Source organism: Megascapheus bottae, chromosome 19 (assembly GCF_031878675.1).
Source record: "Megascapheus bottae isolate mThoBot1 chromosome 19, mThoBot2.hap1, whole genome shotgun sequence".
In the NCBI taxonomy this organism is placed as follows: domain Eukaryota; kingdom Metazoa; phylum Chordata; class Mammalia; order Rodentia; family Geomyidae; genus Megascapheus; species Megascapheus bottae.
The window spans coordinates 28,521,310-28,545,044 of NC_143527.1; the positions used below are offsets into that span (position 1 = coordinate 28,521,310).

The window sequence follows — 23,735 nt, forward strand, 5'->3', positions numbered from 1 at the left end:
TTTTGAAATGTGTGTGTATGTATTGTGTGTGTGCATGTGCATTTGTGTGTGTATTTGCAGAAATGTACTTGACATTTTCTTTCTCTTTTTCAGTGTTAGGAATCAAACCTAGTGCATTGATTAGCCTAGGAAAGTGCTGCTCTGCTGAGCTGCATATGCCATTCGGCCCCAGAAATGTATTGCACACATTTTGACATCATTTTTTTTTTTTGCCAGTCCTGGGGACTGAACTCAGGGCCTGAGCACTGTCCTTGGGCTTTCCTCAAGGTTAGTGTTCTACCACTTGAGCCACAGAACTAGTTCTGGCCTTTTCTATGTATGTGGTACCGAGGAATCAAACCCGGGTCTTTGTGCATGCTAGGCAAGCACTCTACCGCTAGGCCAAACTCCTGGCCCCTTGACATCATTTTTTAAAAATACTCTTACTTGAGAAAGTTCATTGATAGCCTAGATTATGACTGTGTGTGGTCTGTGAGTCTAATTTCTTTGATTTAATTATTATTTTATTTTAAGGTAATAAGTAAATGATAATAATCTTTTAGTGACTGTTCAAAGGAGCTGCCATTAAGCAGTGAATACAATGCATCAGATTTCTTAAGGAAAGGTTTGAAGTATGACAACTATGAGAATCTTGGAGATGTGAATGACAGCAAATATATTCATTAAAAACTTTTCTTCATTGGCTTCTGAAAAATCCCATGTTACTGTTGAATGGAAAAGTGACTATCCCTTTCAGTAGAGAGTTCCTTCTCAGAGAAGAGGCTGTGCTGTCTTTCCATAGAGCTTGCTTTTCAGTTCTAGACTCACTTCTTTTGAGCTCATGACTTGGACAAGTTACTTCAAGTGCCTTGCACAATTCTTCCTCAGAGTAAGATCATAATCACTAGTTTTAGTGCTGTGAGAAATATATATCTGCTAAGGCCCAGTGTCTCATGTCAGGCTCTGCATTCACTTCCTAGTAAATAGTGTGCATTCAGTGTATCTAACTCTGAAAATACTGTCAAATATTATTTAAGTCATTACCTTAAGAAACATTTCCTAAAATGAATATTATCCTGTTCAGAACATTTCAATTCAATAGTTGCTTATATCTCAGAATACCAATATTAGAGTTGGACCTTGCAGTATAGCAGTTAACAATTAAAATGGTAAAAATTTTTGACAGAAGAGTTGCTATGATAAGAGAGAATGAGATGGCTAGAAAAAATATAGCTATTTATTCCATCACACGATTTTTATTAAATGAACCATGAAAGAGGAGATAAATGAAAAGGTATCTATAAAAGGCCACTTAATATTTACCATAAAGTAAAAAGAGAGGCTCATTATAGTTTGAGGTATAGTAAGTATGCATACATTTGACCTCTTATGGTATAAAAATTTATATCTTTCATTTTCAAATGGCAAAGTGCTCAACTTGTAGAATGCTTACATACTGTAAGACATACTGCAGACATTTAAGGTTTATAGAGTTATTTTCCATTTTGACACATGTATATATATGTATATATATATATATATATTTCAGTGGAGCATATAAGTGCTGGAAAGCTTTTGCTATGCATAGAAAGTCCAAAGTTGATTATACAAGGACAAAAACTTTTTTATTTTTTTTATGTGGGTTATGGGACTTGAACTCCGCATGGAGGCTGTCCATGAGCTCTGTCTGTGAGCTCTTCAGCTCAAGGCTACCGCCTTACCCTTGAGCCAAACCCCACTTCCTGTTTTCTGGACTCTAATTGGAGATAAGAGTCTCAGGTCCTTTTGTGGCCTGGGCTGGCTTTGAACCTTGATCCTCAGATCTCAGCCTCCTGAGTAGCTAGGATTACAGTTGTGGGCCACTGTGCCTGACAAAGATAAGAAATTTTATAAACTAATCATGAAGTAAATATGCTGTGTAAGTAAATTATATATTAACTTGGTTTTAATTTTTTAAGTTATTTTTATTATCTTTAAGAAGTAGTTGTACAAAAAAGTTATTTAATGAAATGTTGAATTCAACATTTTATGTTAAATTGTTCAGTACATTTATTAGATGCACAGCACTGCACAGTCATAAGAGGAAACATGATACTTCCGGCCCAATAATTAAGAAAGCATACTGGTATCCTTTGGTCATCACTATTGGTTGAGCCATGATGAGTTGATTGAAAAAAATGTTCAAGTAATGCCAGACAAGCCTGGCATTGTTGGCTCACATCTGTAATCTTAGCTGCTCAGGAGGCTGAGATCTGATGTTCAATAACGGCCTGAGCAAGAGAATCCATGGGATTCTTGTCTCTAAGTGGAAAAAAGCTAGAAGAGCAGCTGTGCCTAAGTTGGTATAGAGCCAGCCTTGACTGAAAAAGTTAAAGGAGAGTATGGATGTTCTGAATTCAAGTCTCAGTACTGTACACAAAACAAACAAACAAAAACCAAAGAACAGTGCTTGGCCTTATGTTAAGTGAATGGCTGGCTGTAAATTGATTATATAATTTAGCCCGTTTCTGTTTTATGTCTTATATGACGCAGCAAACAAAATACTCCATATGGTTGACACTTGAAATATTTATTTTCATTCTTTTAATGTGTTGATTCATTGTCATGAAGTGTGGGTAGGATTTTGTGCCCGTTTGAATAGTCATCCTATACATGCAGTAATTGAAATGAAAATATTTTGCACAAATATTTTGCTTCATTATTTTAAAATGTGATAGCAGAAAACGCACAGGATTTTTCAAAAACTGAATGAATTCAAATTCAAGAATAAATGTTTTGTTATTGTGTTTTCTTTTTGTAGATAGGAAATAAAAGTGGCCTTTTCAGCATGCAATTAATTTACATTCATATTATTCTGCAATATATAGCCAGCCAAAGAGTCAAAAAATAAAATGTCAATATATTTGTAAAATACTTGGGCTTATCTAGTAATAACTCCACATTTAAAGCAGCATTTGTATTCTGAAAGCTTAGCTCTTTTAGCAACGTAGATTTCTAATGTCAGAAGACTCCATCAGTAGAAACAGAAAAGTCTTGGATTATGTTTTTCCTTTTGACAGTACAAAATTCAAATGGATATTTCTGCATAAGTGATTTGTTACAACACATCCCAACAATATCATTAACACTTAACTATTTTCTGCATGATTAATATAAAATCAAACCCTACTTATCATTCTACAGGATCCCTAATAATTTATATGCCAGTAAATACTTTCGACTAGCTTACTGCATGTATTTCACCAGACTTAAGACCCCATAGACTTTGATTGCTTAAGTGCAAACATTTATGCTCCAAATCATCTTTCTTATGGATGCAATAATAACTGTATTCTGATTCTTTTCTACACATCTTCATCAAGTCACTATTACCAATTATCTCAAATAATGAAATTTTAGGAATAGACAGGGAAGTGTATATTTAATGAAAAAAATTAATCTAATACATTTGACCCAGAAAATTAGCACTTTCACTAGGCTGATTGTAAGAACTTAATGAGTTAAAGCTATTACATTAGGACATATTTATGTACATATATTGATATATATGATATTTATGCACATTAATATATATGTACATACATCAAAATTTTAATGATTAAATTACATGTCTTAACACTCATTACTTTAGATACTTTTTGGAAGAATAATTTGATCATTATTTCTTCTTAGTGTCTTGAACTTAATTCAATGATGGAAAAAATGGTAAAAATAAAAGTTTTTTAAACAAATTTTCTCACCCCTACTAAAGATCCTCTGTATGACTTGGTTATAATTCCCTCGTGTTTATCTCATTTAGCAGGAAACTTTTGACTTGGCTATATATACATATATATATGTATATATATAGGCCATATATAGATATATGGCCAGATATAGATATATGGCCTATATATATATATATTTGTTAGGACTCCAGTGAAATATTTAGGAGGCATATAATGAAATGGACTTTTATTACTTTATTCTTGGATCACAAAATTTGCCACTATACCCAGATAGATCAGGTATTCTAGATACAGGAATGCAATAACTTCCATTGCTTGGAAGATTCCATTGCCAATTATTGTGAATATATTCATTATCTATGGCAGAAATAATTTCCATGCGAGTTTTTTAATAGAAAATTTTGCAAAAAGCATTATTCACTAAGCTAGTAAATACACATTAGAAAAGACCTCATTAAAAATCCTTTTAGAATTTCATGCAGTAATAGTATTGATTTCTCCCGAGAAATGGGAGTTCCATTTGTTCTTACTCTTATTATCTTTACTGACCTAAGGTTTACAGCTAAGGCTTTCTAACATTCCAGTTGGCATTGTTTACCTACTGTACATATCTGTTTTCTTGCTAGCTCTTATACCTTCTTTAGAAAAAAAATGTTAGTTTTATAAATACATGTATATTTTTCTATACACAACAATATGCATATATGTAATGAATTAATCTTGTTCTAAGAAATCAAAATAAACCACCTTATTAAAGAAATACTGGTTTTTGAGCTTTGACTTGCATCTTTTGCTTCTAATTGGCTAATAATGTATCACAAAGCCAAAGATCTTGTTTTCAATTGACAATTTCCCAGATACCACCAACATTTTAAAAGCTACAAGTTCCTCGTTTTATTTTTTAGCAAATATACTATAACAATATATGTATTAGAAATATATCCTTTCCTCCAAACAAGATACCTCTGCAGCTTTTATTATTCATCTTGCTATATAACATCAACACCACTGAGCAAGTTTATGATCAATTTATTTTGTTAATAGTAATTAGCAAACACAATTTCTTTGCATAACCAACCTGCTATTTTTACCAAAGTTGTGCTGTCTCATATTCAGTTGTCATCTCTTAAAGCTGTCATTTTTTAGCAGTGTCCTCTAAATGCATGTTCATAGGAAACTTTACTCAGTTTCCTTTTACTTTCATCCTATAATACATACTCTCCTCAGTAATTCTCATATTTTTTATATATATATTTTTATTATAATTAATAAAAGGGTTACATGATATTGGCAAGATGGAAGGTGCATTAATTCACATACATTGATACCCTTTCACATGTCTTGGTACCCATTACCCTCCCCCCACCCACCACCCACTCCCCGTATTGGTTTTCCCCCCTTCCCTATCAAGTTTCAGATAACCAAATACAAATAAATTCAATATATCAGATAACAAAGTGAGATACTGTAACAATATGAGATACCCAAGGGACAGCAAAGGAGATGAGAGATAACATAGTACATTAAGGACAACAATCATTCGTTATATAGCTTTTGTTTCAATATCCTGGAGTTCCTTTCAAGTAATTCTCATATTTAAGCTACTTTGGCCTCATCCCCATGTTCAGCTTCAAAGATCTGAATTTCTGTATCATTTCACATATTATTAACATTATTAAAATGAGCCACCGGGTGCGGGGCTCATGCCTGTAATCCTAGCTACTCAGAGGCTTAGATCTGAAGGTCAAGGTTCGAAGCCAGCCCGGGCACAAAAGGACCTGAGACTCTTATCTCCAATTAACCTCTAGAAAATGGGAAGTGGGGCTTGGCTCAAGGAGTAGGTCGATAACCTGGGAGCTCAGCCACAGCTCCCAGGCCAAGTTCAAGCCCCATGACTCACAATAAATAAGTAAATAAATAAATGAATAAATAAACAAAACATAGACTTGGTTTTAGTGAACTCTTGAAAATCCCAAAGAAGCTATATTAAACCTTTTCGGAATTTTCTAAAATTCTCAAGAATCATCCCCTAATCATTTTAATAGATGTGCCTTGATCTCATTTGAACTAAACAATCTTGCTCTGCCTACTTAGATATTATTTTGAATTCTATAAATAGTTTCTCCATTAATCACTCCTAATTTTAAAATTTATTTTTAGTATGCATTAATTGTACAAGTAAACTAATGCACCTCCCTATCTTAATCTTTGAATTTTCACTGACTCAAGGAATGTGGTTGCCCTTTGCTCATTGCTAAATGTATTAGGATTGAATAATAATCATATTTCAAGGAACTGAGCTAACATGCATGTTGAATTATTTAGTTTCAGTAAAATGTTGGCCTAATTAAAATAGAATACCCTGTGTGTGTGTGTGTGTGTGTGTGTGTGTGTGTGTGTGTGTGTATTCCAGCTTGCTGTCCTCTTTAGACACATATAAATCCCAAGTGAAATATAGCTCCCCCCAAATAACTTAAATACAAAAAAGAGCATTTCTAGGTTCCTAAAATGACTCATAGTGAGAGTTGTAAGCTCTTTACTAAGTAGCATAACAATCTAGGAGCATAGAAATAGTGAAAGAAGTCACAAACAGATTAGGGCTAGATTTTGAATAATGAAGTTCAGGATATATACATTTTAGTTACCACTAGGCAAAAATACAAACTATACTAGATAAATCTGAGACCCTGAGAAAACTACACCGACATTAAAGGAGAATTAAGAAACATCTGCATTTTAAGCATTGAAATTAAAGCCTTACTAGGCAGATTAAATAGACCTTTTAGAATTCAGCAAACCATGAACTGGAACACAGAAGTAAAGAAATGACCTATTAAAAGAAAAAATAAAAGAGAAATATAAAATGAATGTCAGATAAAGAATACCATAAGGAGATTGTTAAGAGGAAAAGGTGAATGGAAAGGGTGGAATATAGTCCATGTACTTCTTATGTATGCTTGTAAAAGTGAGAATAACACCTATTCAGACTGGTTTAAGAGGGAACTGGGTAGATGAGGAGGAATGATACAGGAGATAAGTTTGAAATACATTGTGTGGATGATGGATTGATGGAAATGTGACAATAAACTCTTTATTACAACTAATATATGCAAGTAAGGTGTGAAAAATGATTAAAAATGTTCAGAATTTCTTGAACCACGAATTCTGAGAACAGAGTAAAACACCAAGATTTGCCAAAACAGTGTAAAGCAAGAGCAAAGCAATAAAGTTCTCAAACTTACCTAGAAGAAGCAACAGGGTATTTGAAAGAGGAAAGCTATTAAACTGGACAACTTCTTATCTTCATCAGAGATGTCACAAGACAATTTGCAAGGAATTAAGCAAGTTCTTCATAAAGAGCTAGAGAAATTATTTAATTTAGAAATCAATTCCAAATCTCTTATATCCAGCATAAGGAAGACCAAAAGAAAAAAAATTCCTCACACAACTACATAGTGGAACTTGTTCCCAGGCTGAATTTAGAGAAACAAAAAATATTCTCAAAGAAGGAAACTAAGCCAAGATAGGAACAAGAAGAAATTAATAATATTGGAGAGAAGCATTGCTAAAGAATGGTACCCTGATTTTCTAGCCTGTGGATCAAGGTTCTTGTTTATGCTTTTACCCAAGTATGGACTTGAGCTTCAGTTTCTGCCAGGGATAAATTGAAACAGTAGCACTTATCTCAAGTACCTAAATCAGCATCACTTGAAAGGAAGACATAAACTTAACTTGGGGCTACCGTGGAGAAGATGGAACCGCAGTCGAATCCCACATTTCCTTGAATTGGGATACCCTCTTATTGTTTCAGTCTGAGGAAGGACTTGGAGAATGTCAAACTCTCTTCTGGCTAAGAGCAAATTGAATGTTTTCTTTTTTGTGCCAATTTTGATTTGTGGTAAATCTTTTGTATCTTTTTTATCTGATTCTGTCCTATATTACTGTTATCTACATATCAATCTGTTTGCTCCTTAATATGGTTAAGTTCATTGAGTTCTATGCTTTCTAATTTCTATGTCTCTGTATTACTTGAAGTGTCTTATGTAGTGCATACAATTGCTCACAAACCTGTTCAATTCATGTTTAAATAAAATAAACTTGTTGAATGCAATTTGGGGTGAATGAGTAGATACTAATGTGCTAATTTTTAAGAAAGTTGGGTGATAGATAAAATAGTTCTTATTGTGCAGTATATGTTTTATAGTATCCTTAATTAGTATTTCAATTGAAATATTTGTAACTGAAAGTCTAGACTGGTATAAATGTTTTGAGGATATTTTACTTCCAAAAGAATATAGATGTATAAAATTCTGAACAGACTGAAGCAAGAGTGTCTTCATGAGTGTATGGATTGGCAAGGAGGCCCTCAGGGCAATAGGACACAGAACAAGGAAAAGGCAGTGAAGAACAAGTTTAAGAGGTAAGAAGTAAGGGATATTCATGTAGAACCTTGTAAAACGACTGCTATTTGCATGTTTCCATCTGGGTGATAGGAGAAGAAATTGAGAGGTTCTGAGAATTATGAGGTCACAATATGACTTTCATTTCAGAAGGATCCAAGCACAGAATAAAATGTGAATGTGTGTGAAGAAGAGTGGCAAGGGTAGAATCGAGGCTCTACTTAGGATATTTCACAAATCCAGAGGACACAATGATAGCAGGAAATGAAAAGCGATGATTAGGAATATGAATACATTTGATTGTAGAACAAATACAAATAACAGTATAAATGTAACTTTGATGCTTGCTTGAACTCTTGAAACTCATCTATTGGAAATTATTTTGAGTTTATAGTGAAAATAGGGATAGTATATTAATGGAATTGTGTTTAGTTGTTTGACATTCATGAATAAACTATTAGGGAAAAGACAAACATGATCTACAGTTGTTTAGAATTAAGTGGAGATCAGCATAATCACTTGGTTAAAAATAAGGCATGGGCTGGGAGTTTAGCCTAGTGGTAGAGTGCTTACCTAGCATGCACGAAGACCCTGGTTCGATTCCTTCCTACCACATACATAGGAAAAAGCCAGAAATTGTACTAAAGGGCAAAGACAGTGCCTAGGTCCTGAGTTCAAGGCCCAGGACTGCCAAAAACATAATAAGGCTTGTTATTTTAGTTGTGCTGTCTTATTTCTTGATCAAATTGTCAGATGGCATTGTCCAAACTGTGTTTCAAATATCAATTACTAAGGATTATTAACTAACCACTTGCTTTTGAAAGATTTTTTCATAGGCAGAAATATTCAAAATTAAAGCTTAAGCCATTAATTCACAAATGAATTGCTTTTCACTGAAAGACATGAAAGTTAATTAGTTTATATTCTGCTTGCATCAGTAAATTTCATCAGCTGATTTCTGTTAGTCTGGGAAGGTAACTTAGGAAAATTAGAAGTCCAAGGATTTATCCATGGTTGGCCAGGTATGAGCTGAAAGAGCAGACATTTGTTGTTCTCTTATCTTTGAGCTGTATTTCTCCCTTGTATAAGCTTGTCTCTCAGACAGGTTCCAATGTTAGGAAATGCTGCCATCATCACTTCTTAAAACATAATCTACCAGCATCCATTCCTCGTGCCTGTGAATCCTAGCTACTCAGTAGTATGCAGCTCTGAGTTTCAAAGAGAAGTCTCAGATATTCCATTTCCCAATGAACCAAGAAAAGACGAAAGTAAAAGTGTTGCTCAAGTAGCCAGCCATGAGTAATTGAAGCATTATGACTGCTTGCACACACACACACACACACACACACACACACACACACTCAACTCATTGTGTAAGAGGAATCCTCTTAAGTCTCACCTCCCTTGAAAGACCTCCAATAGTTCTTTTCATCTCTATTACCTCTAGTACTGGGCATGAACTTTCATGATTCCTTGAGTTTAAGTGAGAATGATCAGATCAGTGTTTTAACAATTCATCAAAATTTCATTAAAGGCAGTTGAACGCCTCCTTTATCCATCCCCACAATCCTTATCTGAAATCTTGGGTTATCTATGACACAAGATTTAGAAGTTTTCAATTTTAGGACATGGTAGATATGCTTGTGCTTGTTGCAGAGTTGCATAAGGGCACTGAAAAAAAAAGACACAAATATATTAATATTTCTAACTGGGCAGTGTGGCTCACACTTGTAACCCTAGCTACTCAGGAAGCTGAGATCTGAGGATCTTAGTTCAATGAGGATCTTAGTGCCCCAGGGACTAAAGACTGAGAGATTCTCATCTCCAATTAACCACTAGAAAAAGCTAAAGTGGTTCAAGTGTAGGTTCAAGCCTTGAGCTGAAGAACTCAGGAACAATACCCAGGCCCAGAGGTAGGTCAGTAGCTTTGAGCTGAAGAGCTCAGGGACAGCTCATAGGCCCTGAGTTCAAGCCCCACAACCAACAAAACAAAACAACAAAAACTCCAAATATATTAATATTTCTGTAGAAAAATATGTAAATATGAATGCAACTTAAAAACAAGAAAGACCATAAGTATTCACAAGTCACTTTCATTACCAACTGAGTTTACGCTGCATATTTTAAAAATATTTCAGTTTATAATATTGCAATTTTAAAATTGTTGAAAAAGGTTATAAATTTATGATAAAAACTTTCATGCCTGTGCATTAAAGTCTATATAGTAGGTATCATAGTAGCTTGCAATACAAACTGTGATAGTAGACATTGTCTGGATATTATGTGTGCTCATGTCTCTGAACTTGGCACATTTCTGACAGGTAATCCTTAAATACATTTTAATGCATAAATGAATATTAAATTTCCTAACTTCTGGGAAGTCTGTAAGATATGGACATTATTTTACCTATTCATTATTTGCTGGCTGAACCACAGTTTTGCCATTTAGAAAAGTAGAATTAATGAGTCCCCAGGAGAATAACTACAAGTTGGAGACATGAACTCACAAAAGTATTCATAGATTTGCAAGTAGATGGTTACAGATCCAGGTCAAATTGACTAATCCATCCCTACTCCACTGCGTCTCTGAACAAAGCCACTGGTTAACAACAGAACTAAACCCTGAAGAGCTGACACTTTCTGCACAATGGTACCATTAAGTCTGTAGTCAGGGGTGTACCATGTTTTTAGGAGAGATTGTGTGTATGGGTCATACAAGTCACAGAATTCTTAATTGTGAATTTTTTGAAGTGATAAGATTAGAATAATAATTTTAGTCTATAAAGGTATCTACATTCAGAATACCAAATTACTTACTTTAATTATCCTTAAAGAGCATGTTCTGCTTACACCCTCGGTAGATGTCTCAAATTCTCCCCAACTGGCCCTATCAAATACTTAATCTTCATGTACCCACACTGATGTAGAGAGCATAGCCATATTAACCCCACAAGCTTTACCTTAATTCTTGTGGGCTTTTTTCTTTTTAAGACATTTCCTATCATTGTAAATATCCAGCAGCATCTTAAACATATGGAAAAATTTTCAGAAAACTCTAATATATTTAGGTTATCATGTTAAACCCCCATATGAGTCTAGCTTGTTGGTGTAGTGATAAATTTTACTTCATGTGTAAAGAAAGACACTTCTATATGGTGCCAACAGCAAACACATCTTAAGTTCCAATTATAATGCGACTTTTTAAACTCCAAAAGCTCCATGTGACCATTTAGCCATCTGTTGGAGGACACAACCACACTGACTTGAGACTTGATAATTATTACTATAGAAACAGTGTTGGGGAAAGTTCAGCTCAGATCCCAGTTGAGATTGAGGGCTAATTATGAAGAGTTAATTAGTGAGGCATTAGCTTACAACCAAGGAAAGAGATATAAAACAAATCTCTCAATCTAGGGAAAGATTGTAGAAAGTGTGTAATTATATAAGTGTTTACTGGCATGTTTTAAATCCTCTTGTAAGAAATACAGCAAAAAACGTATCTCCTAAAATATCTTCCACCATGTCCTGTTCTTCATAACTTACATTTGAACTGCTTACATTTGATTTTTCTTTCAAAACATTCGTATCTCCAGTTATTCAGCATGCTTTGTTTGTCATAACCATTCAGAAATGCAGGGAGGATCCTTCAGTCCTTGTCTCTGGTAAAATCTTATGCTAGCTTTAGAACACCCTGCAGTTATTTGACATAGCTAACTTAAAAATGATATTAGAATAAGTGCTCAAATGTGGAATCTGGTGACAGAAATTGGGAATCCAACGATGCTTCTCAGAAGTCATATCAGTTAGTAATGACAAATTCTACTATGATGAATTGGTAGAATTGTAGACTTGATTTCCTTTTTGCTTTCTTGAAGGTGAGCACTTCTAATTTGGGAAATGGATAAAAGCCAATTATGCAGGAAGAATAAACGAATGAGTTGCATGTTTAACAGCTTTTTTTTAAATATCATTGCATGGTTTATTTTATTCATAAAATTATTTTTATACCTTTTCAAAGGCAGTGAAATTTCAGGGAAGTTCCATATAATCGAATATTTCATTAGAAAAGCTATTTTGTATTTGATATAATTTTGATCTTCCAAATTAAAACAGCATTTATCTTTTTTTGTGAAGTAATGCACCTTCTAGCTGGTGAATATAATGTAACCCTTCTATTAATTACAAAAAAAAATGAAACAGCTTCTAACCAGGAACAGCACAACTGAGTTCTGGATCTATTGGGCAGCATCTACACTTACTGTTGGATCATCAGAAGAAAAGGGATTTTTAGCATGAGTGTACATGACTGGCTCTTGCATTCCCACCTAGCACATGAAACTAAACATGATTATACTTCATGCACTGTAATTTCTTGGCGCTTCTAAATTCCCATAAATATAGATGGGATCATTTGGATTTTTTAGCAAAATTTAGATAAGCTACCGTTTTAATCATCATATTTTTGAAAGAGAAAGTTTTCTAAAACTTAATAGAAAGATATGAGAAAAAATTCAGTTACCTTATAAAATATATCAGACCAAAAATAAAACAAAAATATATCAGAGGGGCCAGGACTGCTTGCCTAGCATGCACAAAGACCCAGGTTCAATTCCTCGGTACCACATACATAGAAAAAGCTGGAAGAGGTACTGAGGCTCATGTGGCAGAGTACTAGCCTTGAGGAATGCCCAAGGATAGTGTTCAGGCCCTGAGTTCAAGCCTCAGGACAGGCATATAAATATATAAATATATATATATATATAATCAGAATGATCTTAACATATTCTTTCTCTAAAAGAAAAATGAGATTATCTCTTAAAAGTTTTTCTTCATAACTTATTTAACCTCACTGAGTTGTAAAATGTGAATAAACCCCTTCTGTGGATGATTTCCAATTTGTCCTTATATATATTTGAATTTTTCCATGCATATTGATACATAATCTTGGAAAAATTATATAATCCCTTTGAATGTTTTTCTTTCTGAAAGTGTGGATCTAAGCATTGTTTGGTAGGATCTAAGCTTTTACATTAATTTCTAAGCATTTTAAGTATTCAAGAGGAGTTAGTTATTTCCAATATTTAGCTAAAATTAAAATTAAGATGTCAGTAGGTTTTAACATGGATGTCAACATTTGATGATGCATTTTAGATACAGACATTTTTGAAAAATCTATGTTAAAGGGTTTATTAGTTCACACTGGTCTTCTCTCCGATTTTCTTGAAACACTGATAATATAGACATATGTAATATGTCTGTTTCAAAAGTTTTTATTTTATCAATGGTAATATGTAAAATTATTAACTAAGCAGAATGTAAAGGAAAAGGTAATTGAGATTTGGAGATATAAAAGCAGGCTCCCAAATGTAATTGAACTGTCCTTATGTAAATTACTTAAATTGTCTGAATTTCAATTTCATCAAACCACAAAGAAAAAAAATGTGCCAAATGACTTCGTTGTACATTTATAGTTTTCAATTTATGGTTCTACAGTAAATTTAGAACAACTCTACTTTCAAAATTATAACTTTATAGTTTATCATATATTTTTCCTTTGCTTTTCTCACTCTATAAGAAAGGGATTGCTTTATTTTGTAATTTTGTTCCAAAATATTGATATAGCAAAGATATATCCATAATATCTTAATATCCAATTAAGCAGAAAATTCTTTTAGTCTCTAAATAGGCCAATTTAGCATTTCTCGGAAAAATCTTGCAGTCCTAGTCATTTTTACAGAGGGAATTTCAATATAGTTTTTAATGAGAAATGTTTACCATTTTAGTAAAAGTCATTTTCATCTATAAAAATTTTTTAAATTGACAGAATATACTACTAAAACAATTAAATATTTTATTTTTATCATTTGTAAAGGACAAATTTTTATATGTTGAAGAAACTTGTGTGCCTATGAATATAGCTATTTATATAACATTTCATAGCTTTCTAGATAACTAAATTCGACTTGAAAGCTGATAAAGAGTGCAATTCAAGTAATAAAATAGAAGTGTAGGTCCTTGCATTCTATAATTGAATTATAAGGTACATTGTTGATATTAATTATAATTCAATTTCTGGGACCATATAAAGGATCTAATAATGTAATTATGCATGTGGGAATTCTTCCTGCTTGGAATAATACAATCAAATAATTTGCATAATTTATATAATGGAATGCTTTTGATTATACTTTCTCTGTAACACTTTTGTTTTAGAAATTTGGTCATGTAGGGTAGAACAGCTCATTTCCAAATGATTTGGATTACAGTGCTCACTAAAGCTGTAGGTATCTTTTAATTAAGATTCTGATTTTATAGTCTAGTACAGAGTTCTAGATTTGAATCAGATTCAAACTACCTTGTATACAGACTTGGTGAAATATTGAAAGAGAGAAACAAAACGAGTTTTTAAATTACACTTCCATTGTTTCATAACAAGTCAATGCTTTATTAGGTTTGGCTCATTTAGTCTTCTCCTTTGTTTCCCAAGCTGTGGTCCTGACCTAGTGATTTGTCTCTCTAAACCCTTCTGTGGCATAGTCTCTAGCATTTCAGGGGTTTCTTTCTTTCCATCTTGAAAAAAACACACAAAATAGCATTCCAAATGTGTTTCTTTATTGTCAAAAATATCCAGCCAAAGGTAAAATATCTCACATGGTTATTAGCAAATGAAGATCCTGTCCTTTCCCTGCTTCTGCTTACAGAAGCTGCTTTCCACATGCAAGCAGTGAGGCAATGTGTAGAAATATGCAGAAATTCCTTCCTAGGTCACACAAGAACAGAGCAGGCTGCTGCAAAAGTGCTACTGAAGATGGCGAGTCTATTCAAACATTGGGGTCTGAATTCAGCTGTCCTAGAATATTATTGAAGACATTGCCTTATGGTTCAATTTGCCCATACACATTTTACATGACAGGATTACTAAAATGAAGCATGTACAAGCAAGTTCATGTTCATTTACAAAGAAATTTGAAGAGCTCTGATTAAGTTTATAGACTTCTAGGAACTAATAACCACATACATATTTTGGACTGAGGCTTTGAAAACCCTTGGGTGAGATATCCCTATATGATAGAAATTTCTCAAAAGTTTAATTTTATAATTTCACACTATTTTACTATCTCATGTGCTTTCATTTTCACATTATTTCTTATCTAACACATTCTTATGTTAATTAAAACTGTTCTATAGCATTAAATACTTAATCTTTCAGTTCAATGGTTTTGAATTAATTATGGAAAAAAGAATGGAAAACTATGATTACCACAGATATATGGAGAGTTGCATATAATTTATTGCTAATTAGCTTATTTGAGAGATTAACTAAATTTTCATGTGAGTTATATAGAAGAGTCATTTGCAATGTACAGCTATATACTTATTTGTATAAACCCATACTTCATAAATAAAATAATATGCATTTACACAGAAAGGCAAATCTATCTAAATATCAAACTATTTGTATACAGAAATTATTGTAGTACTAACAATTCATATTTAAAGAACGAATCTTGAGGCACTTTAGTCATCTCAGTTGTGGTTACCACTTAGAACTGTTAATATCCATAATATCCACATTAAAACTGTTTAACATGGTCTGTGTGTCTGTTAGTTTTTTTCAATCATGTTAGGCCACTGTCATCTGTTTTGGTTGTATTTTGTTATGTGTAGTCTTTGTGTGTGTGTGTGTGTGTGTGTGTGTGTGTGTGTGTGTGTGTGTGTGTGTATGTGTGTGCTTAAGGGGTGTATTTTATTTGTACACATTACTCAATTTTGCCATGCCCTTTGCAAACTCCAATGTAATGGAGATTAAATAAGATGGAGCTAAAGGAATGGATGATAGATGTCTGTCGTGATTACAGCTTTAACCTCTAACTAGCTTTCATTTTTCATCTTTACAATTTCCATTTCCTCCCTCGACTGAAATACAGTCAGTGGAAATAAATGGTCTTCCTGCACACGTGGATGGTTGCCTGAGTTCCAGCGGTAGCCGCAGTCTGATAGTGATACTGTTAATAATTTTTCATATCCTCTTTCTCTCTTTTCTTTTAGTCTCGACCTATTCCTTCCCACCTTACTTCAGCAGTTGCCGAGAGTATCTTGGCTTCGGCCTGCGAGAGTGAGAGCAGAAATGCTGCCAAGAGGATACGCCTGGATAAACAGCAGGTAATGAGGCAGAGTTCATTCCCTGCCCCAGAGGACATAGACAAGCACAACCCCTTGTCTGGATCAAAAGTTCACAAAGGCATTGCTTTTGTGTCTTTCTGTGATGCATTTGAGTTTGAAAACCATGTAATGCTCAAGTCATCCTTGGAACTCACACAACAGAATTGTCCTATAATGGGAAAATGGGCAGTAGGAAAGCTGTGATAAACCAGGCTCCAGTGGCTGACACCTGTAATCCCAGCAACCCAGGAGTCTAAGATCTGAGAATCACGGTTCAAAGCCAGCCATGGAAGGAAAGTCCCTGAGTTTCTTATCTCCAGTTAACCACAGAAAAAGCAGGAAGTGGTGCTGTGACTCAGGTAATAGAGTGCTTGCCATGAGCAAAAAGGAACTCAGGGACAGTGTGGCACCCAGACCCAGAGTTTCAGCCTCAGCACTGAGAAAAGCAAAAAGAAAAGCTAAGCTATAATTGCTTTGTGTCCACTTTGAAGGCTAATTACTTATTTAGAGGGCCTAACTGATCATTTGTCACAGGTTTATAAACATTTCTCATCATTTATGATAGTAACTTAATTTTGTTCATTTTGAATGAAATTGAACCTTTCTTTCATTTCCTGTGATCCTAATGCCAGTTGAAAAGTAAGTCTGAATAATTAGAAAGCTGTTAAATGGGAAGAATGTGCAATGAAAACCCATATCTTGGGTTTAATTCTCCCATTGACTAATCATGTAATTTACACTTGTACATCACCTTTCTGTGTCACATTTCTAAGGATGTATGTCTGTTAATGAAGAAGTGTGCATATTTTGATGCATTGCTCATTAGTGTCTCACTAATGAGCTGTAACTGAAGCTTGCATGACCTTTCTCTACCCCCAGTCATCTCTGCAATGGCATTTTCTTCTCTTTTTCTGTTTCTTCTATTAATTACCTATAACAAAGAAATGAATTAACAATATATACTTTAAACTTGCCTATTCTGACTTCTTTGGTTTTACCACCAATAAATTCAATGCATTATGTTTCTCATGTCAGCTTAGATGAATGTATACATATGAAATCATAGCATATCTAATATCTTGAATATGGTTTGCATATCTCAAGTAACAGGAATATACTACAGATTTATCTACTGCTTGGTAATACAAAGTTAAGTTGATCCAATTTTGTTTTGCTCATGAGTAGTGAGTTTCAAATAAACGTCTTTTCATTCCGGACTTAGCATATTTAAAAATTTTAAGAATAACCATATATTTAATTTTATTATCATTAAAATGTCATGTAGTCATAATTCTGACCAATGCAAAAGATGAAGATTTTAGTGATTAAAAATGATACATTAGCCTATTTTCGCCCACAAAAATGACTATGTTGAGTGTTTTAATTATGCTATTCATACTTATGAACACGCACATGTCAGTTGAAAATACTCATTATTATATCTGTAAATTTTATTTTACATAAAATGAATTATAACACTATATAGAATAAATCTAGAAAAAACACTAATAGTACTATGTATGCAATAGGAGTTTTGAAGTAAAATTCATTTGAGAAGAGATAGTTATTCCAGAAATGGAAACATTGTATTTCTAGAATTATTACATTTTTCTTGATGTATCTCTCCTCGTCTGTTCCCTAGAATGCTTTTCAGTACACTAGTCAAATTTTAATTATATTCTGTTTATTGGAAAGTCATGAAACACTTTATAGAATTTTTTATTCACTATTGTCAACAACTCCCTGAGAGTATGTACTGTTATCCTCATCAACATATAGGAAAACAGGTTCAGAGAGGTGAGATGATTCAAGCAAGCTGCCAGCCACATAAGCAAACTCAGCTGACATTGGAGTCTTTCTGTGATCCCATAGTATTTCTCACTGACCTGTTTCTAAAGGAAAAGCCCAAGCACTGGGATGCATCAGTCTGCTTTTTGCTGTTAGTGTTGCAACAAGGTACTTTTCTGCTAGAAAATAATAGTTTTTGTTCAAAAAAACATTCTAATATAAGTAGAAAATCAGATTCTGTATGGGTTCCAGATTACAACCAAGACGGGTGGGGGGTGTGGGGGGGGAGGGAAATGGGTACCAAGACATGTGAAAGGGTATCAATGTATGTGAATTAATGCACCTTCTATCTGGCAAATATCATGTAACCCTTTTACTAATTACAATAAAAAAAAGAAAATAGGGAAAAAAAAGGTCACTGACTTCTCAAAGTGTTTCATTTCGTTAGGAAAACTGGTTTACACCCTGTGAGAATTGATTCATAATTTATAATTAATATTTTAATCCAAAATTATTTCTTCTTAGTATCAGTTCTGTGAGTTTCCTTTGGCATGGAATACGAATTCTGCCATGTGATTTTTACTTTCTACTCACACATGGAGTTGTAGGGAAACCACATATAACTGAAGTTAAATCTTTGACCGACAGAAATAGCCAGGGATCTTTGATGATCTTGGCACTGAAATCACATGGTATACAGTCTTAACCCAGCTCAAAATTGTCAGAATTATTCAATGGTTCTGATATTCCTTATTAGTCCTCACTTCCTGCGGGTGGATACAAGTTCCAAAACGGAATGGTTACATCTGTTTTCTGTTAAGCCACACATCTGAACCCAGTGGTTAGTTGTATGGATAGCTGTAATTACATATGTCCTTCAGAGTTTATGAAACTTGATGAATTAATTGGACTTTATAAAGCTCTTTGTGCTATGAACATACAAGGTTTTAAGAATGTGTTAAATTCTTCATTTTTAAAGATCTATTTTGCACCCAGATCTAGAGGAAACCCATTATTATGCAGACTTCACCCTCAAAGCAATCAAGTGGCAAGGCCAGGCACCTACTACTTTATTGAGAATCAGATTTCCCACCACTGAACTCAGTCCCTTATGTGTTTCTTTTCTTTTCTTTTTGTTGTGAGTAGTCTAGAATTTATATATTATTTAAGAAATCCCTCCTTACTGTGACAGTTTATAAAGATGATCAATGTAAGACTTCACTTTTATAATACTATGCCATAATTCAAATATATGGGGTGGAGGATGGGACCTGTCGTTTTCCTGTATGTATTAGATAGTGTTTGTCCTTAAAAACAAATATACCTCATCGTTCTTATTACAGTTTTTTGAGGAGTCAGAATAATGAGTGAGATTATACCCAGCTACATACTAGTGGTTTTTCTCTTACTGATACCTTTTCTTCTGCTTTTGCAGCGTAACATATATTTTATTCATAAGCTTGATGAATGATTAAGATAAAACTTTTCTGGAGTACAATTATTTTCTTGGCTTTTGTCTCCCTTTTTTTTCACTCAAATCATTTTATGTTTCTAGAGAAGGAATGATATAAATGTAATGAACAAAAGCATTTTTAGTATCAGCTCAGCAGATCTTGTCCTTGAAAAGAAATTGTGGTTATCAGTTTGTGCTATGAGGAGGACAGATGGGAAGTCAGTCGTGGACGATGATGTGATATATTTGATGTTGTTAAAATAAACACAGTCAGATGTGCGTACCGGGTGGTATGTTGGTTACCTGTAATTATGACAAGAGAGGAGAAAATCAAGTCCTAAAAGCTGATGAATTGTGAAATTAGGAGAAACAATAAGCTAGTGGCCTAAGACTTATATATGTAGTTTCATAATGGTTCCTTAGTGTTTTCTTTTTCACAGTGCTCAACTATGATCTATGTCTCTTTATTTCTCTTTTGTTCTTTAGGGCATTGATGAGCAGGACATATGAAAAGAAATGTAATTGTATATGTGTTGAGGTTGAAATATAGATATGGTGACTGTTTTAACAAAGAGCTTTTGTCAGTGATACATTGGAAAACTATGGAAACACTTGGATCAGGCTAGTGTTTGAATAAGAAATCTTTTATTTCACTTTTTGTAGATGAAGGTCCTTCCACTGATGTTTATGAACTTTGACAAATATCAAATTGAAAACAACATTTTTTCAATAAGTTTTTATTCATAAATTTAACCAGTGTGAGGGTCGACTAGAAATCTGTTTTCTGTGGCCTGCCAGCTCATATTTCCTTGCTGCTCCTATGCTTAAGATTTCTTAGCTATTTATTGTCCAGCATTTTCCATTCCACATCCAATATTTTGGAGGAAAATTATACCACTGAGTCTTTTAAAATATTTTACCACAAGACAAAATATATTCTATAAAAACATGTTACGTAGCATTATAAATTTTAAACTCTTGTGATAGAATATTCATTGAAGTGTTATCTCCTTTAAATAGATCTTGATATATTCATTAACATAAAAGTATTAGTAGCAATAGAAGTAAGAGCATTACTGGATACCATACTATGTGATGGTTTTTAGAAGATTTATTAATGTATCATAATTTTTATAGAATTAAAGAAACGAGAGTGAAAACAGTGAAATAAATTTCACAAGGTCACAGGATTGCTCAGGATCCAAGTCAACTCCTATCATCAACTTGTTTTTAAAAATTGTTATCTATTATGTTTAGAAAATAAAATTTAATTATATAAGATTAGTTTTGATCACTTGAGAAGGAATAGATACACACATCAAGAAGAAATACTTTTGTTGCTCATTTTATCACCTCATTTTACAATACAATTTCTTCTAAAATTTTTTCCTAGAATGCTTCCTTGGAAGTATTGCACAGTATCATTAAGTTATAAGTACCTTGTCTACCACTATGAATCTTATGAAGCTTAGTTTTAAAGTCTATTAATACTTCATTATATCCTTTTCATAAATTACTAAATGTGGTTCTACTCTGAGTGTAATTTACATATGAAAAGTGTATCTTGTCTGTTTTAAAGATAATCTTTGAGAATTGAAGGTTATGGGTCAAAGAACATCAAGGGTTTTCTTTTCTTTCCTTGTTTTTTTTAAGTCTTTTTAAGCATTAGGTCAAGCTCTGTGTATCTACTTTTTTCCTATGAAAAATAAGGACTTTAGTTTTCTGAGTATTTTTGTTTTAACTTTGATGGATTTTAGCTATAAGTTAGGGGTATATGCCTATTAGAGCCTGTTTGAATTCCTAGAATTTTACTGACCTTGAACAATAGTTTCTAACCTTATCAAACACAGCATGGTTGCAAATTAATTACTTAGACATGCTCCACCTTCAAAGCAGATATTTAATTTATATTAAAAACATAAATTATTTATGATCACAACAAAAGTGCATATTGTATCAGATATGAATATAAATAATGCATGAAAGCAAAGCAATATGTAAGGGTGTAACATGCGTTTTAATATGGAAATGTGAGAAAACTGGAATATTAGAAGACCTAATGAGGTCATTTCTGGATGCCTTTGTATGTTAAATCCATGAAGTGGCATCAGATATCATGCCTTATCATACATGTATATGTAGTCACTCACAGTGGTTACTGACACAATTTTTTAAAGTATTTATTTGTATCAAGTAATCGTACAATGTTGCAATTCTAAAAGTCAGGCTGTGAGTACATTGTCACCTATTCATCCCCTTCCACCACCTTCCTCCAAACCACCCCTCCCTTCAACTTATATAGTTCAGTTTTTATATAAGGTACATCAAACATAATGACACACCTTTTGAAATGTAAGAAACTGTTGGTATGTTTCTGGTGGGACATAGTACGACCTTACTTAGATTTATATGATGATGACATTTCCGACAATAATGCAATATGAGAAGAGGGACAGTATTCAGTCTTGTGAGCTGGCCTGGAAAGCCCCAGGCTCTTCAGACACCCACCCCTTACTTACTGAATGACAGCAATAGCTGCTATAGAGTTGCCAAATAGCTCAAAGGGATGCTAACACTGTCTTTGAGAACCATTGCGGTGGACAAATCAGCTAGGATTTGAATGTAGGAATGAGAATCATGAATTCTTGCATCTTTTGCCTTGACAATTAATCTTTCTACCTTAGTTCTTTCTCATTTGAAAGAGATTCAACTTGAAACTCAAAACATTCAGATTTTCAATGTTTTTCATTCATCCTAAATGAATCTTATGCCCATCTTTTTTCTTTCATTTCATTTCCTTATTTTCTTTTTTATATTTTTAAAAAGCCTAGAAAATAAAATGTATTAGCTAAGAAAAAATAAGGACATAGAGTTGAATTGTAATTACTTGTCGCAAAGACAAAACCACTGGCTGTCAATCGCTGTATCAGTTAGGCCCCAGGTTTAGAAGCGAAAACACAGATTATTTGGTCTTTTAATTCTGTAGCACAATTGTGTTTCATAGCTATCAGTCATTTGTCAGCCAAGTTAACTATTATCTCATGTACATTAATATTCATTTTTAATGTGGATGTCTCTGTAAGTCAAATATTTGAAATTCATAAGAATAGGGATACCATGAACTTCAATGACTTATTACAAATGGAATGCTTCCAAAAGATCAGGACCAAGTTGCCTTCAAAACAGTATGTTTGCATCAGTTTTAATTACCTATAAATATGCTATTTCCCACACATCATGGGAGTATGTGTACTTGCTATTCTTCAGTTTCATTGATGGATTTATATTTAGCCTTTCCTGCATTCATATGATCTTTAGTTGCCTGGTAGTATTTATCAAGCGTCATCTTCCCAAAGAACATAGGTATTTTTTTTATATATATATAGAAAGTATTAAACACCTTGACCATCGCAGTAGGACCTTACGTTTGTAAGTACAAAGTGATTTGCACCAATCCAGAGAGACTTAATTGTGAACAGCTTTTTTTTTGTCAGTTGTGAGGCTTGAACTCTGTGCTTGAGCGCTATCCCTGAACACTTCAGCTCAAGGCTACCTCCCTACTCCTGGGCCTAGGCATTATCCTTGAGCTCTTCAGCTCAAGGCTACCACCCTCCCACTAGAGCCACAACACCACTTTCGGTTTTCTGGTGTTTAATTGAAGATATGAGTTTCATGCCCAAGCTGGCTTTGAAACCTGACCCTCAGATCTCAGCCTCCTGAGTAATGAGGATTACAGCTGTGAGCCACTTGGGCTCAACTGTGAACATCTTCCCAACTGGAAATTTAGCATCTTGTTTCTCGAAATGGTTAGAGTCACTGTGAAAATAGTCTCTATTAATTTTTATGAAGATACAAAATTTTATATACACACAGTTTAAGTAAATAAAAAATAGTCATCCAATTAAAATATTTCATATGTTATAAAATACCACTCATATAACTTTAATATATATTTATCATTCTGACTTCAAAACTTAGATTCATTTTGCATCTTACATATTTGAGAAACATGGTTAAAATAGGTCTCCTCATATTTTGTACCAGCGCTTCCAAAATGAATATTTGACCAAAGCTCTGTAGGTATTTTCTGAGCAAACTAATTAATTTATAAATTTGTATTCTTATAGTAGTATCTGAAAAATGTGGCTAGACTTCAAATATGAATTCTAATTTGTTCTTCAGGGATAACTTCTTTAATGTTTTAAACTTTTCCCGTGATATTGT

General features: G+C 33.5%; 1 protein-coding gene across 6 annotated transcripts in view; it reads left to right on the forward strand.

Moving 5' to 3' along the window:
* Nol4 (nucleolar protein 4) overlaps positions 1–23,735 on the forward strand; it is a 241,456-nt gene that overhangs the window by 174,684 nt on the left and 43,037 nt on the right. For all 6 annotated transcript variants that reach the window (XM_090353270.1, XM_090353268.1, XM_090353269.1 and 3 more), the window contains one exon: positions 16,157–16,270. In XM_090353270.1, the coding sequence (XP_090209396.1) occupies positions 16,157–16,270 (114 nt within the window). The remainder of the gene's footprint in view (positions 1–16,156; positions 16,271–23,735) is intronic.